The 2,002-nt window shown below is 44.6% G+C and overlaps 1 protein-coding gene across 3 annotated transcripts in view; it reads right to left on the reverse strand.

Annotated features, from left to right (window-relative positions):
- The window catches only part of ern2 (endoplasmic reticulum to nucleus signaling 2), a 14,580-nt gene that overhangs the window by 4,027 nt on the left and 8,551 nt on the right, over positions 1-2,002 (reverse strand). For all 3 annotated transcript variants that reach the window (XM_032538681.1, XM_032538670.1, XM_032538659.1), the window contains 4 exons: positions 1,123-1,312; positions 868-964; positions 511-710; positions 73-220 (listed from right to left, as the gene is read on the reverse strand). In XM_032538681.1, the coding sequence (XP_032394572.1) occupies positions 73-220; positions 511-710; positions 868-964; positions 1,123-1,312 (635 nt within the window). The remainder of the gene's footprint in view (positions 1-72; positions 221-510; positions 711-867; positions 965-1,122; positions 1,313-2,002) is intronic.

Genomic DNA, 2,002 nt, shown 5'->3' on the forward strand with positions numbered 1-2,002 from the left:
ATAAAAAAAAAAAAAAACGTGATAACACATAAGCCAAGCCTAAAAAGACACATGCACAATGAGCTCTCTCACCGTGTATATCGTCCATAAAATGTGAGAGTGAATATTCTCCTGACAGGATGTTGACCTGCCGTCTTAATGAATCACCAAATGGATGCTGCCCCCTGCTGACCACAAAGTAGAACACACAGCCTGCTGAGAACACGTCCACCGCCGCTGTCTGTACCGAGAAGGGGAGGAACACAGAAGACTCATGATACCTCACATTTCCTCCATCTTGGGGTCAGCTCAGTTTTTGGTTTTATAGGAATTTATGTGACATGTGGGCCATGCTCTTGAACATAAAATACCAAAGTATCCATTAAAGAACCCAGTACCATTCAAATTAGCATGATAAGCTAAAAAAAATATGAACCTGTTTTTATCATCTATTCATTTTTTCAAACCATCTTAGCTAACAAGTTGACTGAATGTTCAAAGAAAGACAATTGTGATGTGTGTGCGTCCTACCGGTTTGTTGCCCGGAGTGTCTCGTAGTACTTCAGGAGCTATCCACCCCTCAGTTCCTGGTATTCCTGACCTCAAGGAGAAGCTGCTCCGACCGTCTGGGATCTTCTTACAGAGTCCAAAATCAGAGATAAGAGCTCGGACCTGACCCAGCGCACTGGGACCAGAAAGCAGGATGTTCCTAGGCTTCAGGTCACGATGGACTAAAGGGAGAGACGAAGGAAGGTTTTTCAGAAAGAGGAGGAGGAGGAGAAGCTTTTAGCTGTCCAAGTTAAACAGTAGAATCCGTTGGAAACTGAATTTGTGTATGCACTGGTGTGTTTACATGTAAATGTATGTGTGTGTGTGTGTATCTCAGACCTATGTTGAGTGAGTGGAGGTGTGAGAGGCCACACATGGTCTGTCCCAGCAGAGTTATAGGATTCACCTCAGGGAAGCAAGACGGATCCTCCACATACTGCAGACAATACAGACGCACAAAAAACATGCAACAATATATGTTAGTTTTGTTATTATGAGATGCGATTTTAAATAACATTCAAGTATGGGATGCAAATGGGGAAACAGCTTTTTAACAATGGTAAAATCCAACTAATAAGGCCTTGAGGTGCTGACCTGTTGCAGGGTGGCAGTGCACAGCTCGATGGCGATGTAAGTGAAGAGGCGGTCTCTCTCTGTGCAGAAATATCGGATGACGTTCGGGTGAGTGTCGGACTCCCGGAGGAGCTGCACCTCACGCTCTGCTACCTCGAAACACTCAGGCAGTATTCGCTTCACCGCAACGCGGCGTCCATCAAAATTACCCCTATAGTCCCCAAAACAGAGGGCCATGACATGTTATGCACAGTACTGTACGTGATTCGGAACAATGTGGTTTACCTCGCAGGTTTTGTATGGTTTAGCCCATTAACTTAAAACTACTAACAAATATTTATTTTGATTTTTCACTGCGATATTAACACCAACTAGGTTTTTTTCACCAGAGACATTTTGACACAGTAGAAAACGTAAATAATCAAATGAATGATGGCTGAATTCCGTTTAGCTGCTTCAGTTTCAGGGTGTTGGTATTCTGCATGATGGCTTACTGTGACAATTGAATACAAATGCCATTATCAATGTTATAAGCAACACCTGTGTTTCTCCTACTGTGACTAGTCAGAAGGTCTTTAGTAGTCTGGCTATCACCAGACCAAGCCAAGCTCAATAGATATGAGCTTGAGCATGGGTCTGGGGAGTCTGCTCTGTATTTTCTCTGCCCGATAGGCGTGACCAATGGGCAATTTGACCAATCAGACCAAAGATCCGGGTGATGTAGAAGCGACAGCGGCATCAACGGGTTGCTGCGCTTCGGGTGGCGTTCTGTGGCCGCTATGTTGAATGTAAACAAGAATAGCGCGCCAGGTTGATGAGCCAATTTGTGATTGGTTCCCGCAAAAACTGTGAACTGATGCAGGAAAATTAAGCGTGCAGGTTTCCAGACCGAGCTGCAGGG

The sequence above is a fragment of the Etheostoma spectabile genome, chromosome 2, assembly GCF_008692095.1.
Source record: "Etheostoma spectabile isolate EspeVRDwgs_2016 chromosome 2, UIUC_Espe_1.0, whole genome shotgun sequence".
NCBI lineage: Eukaryota > Metazoa > Chordata > Actinopteri > Perciformes > Percidae > Etheostoma > Etheostoma spectabile.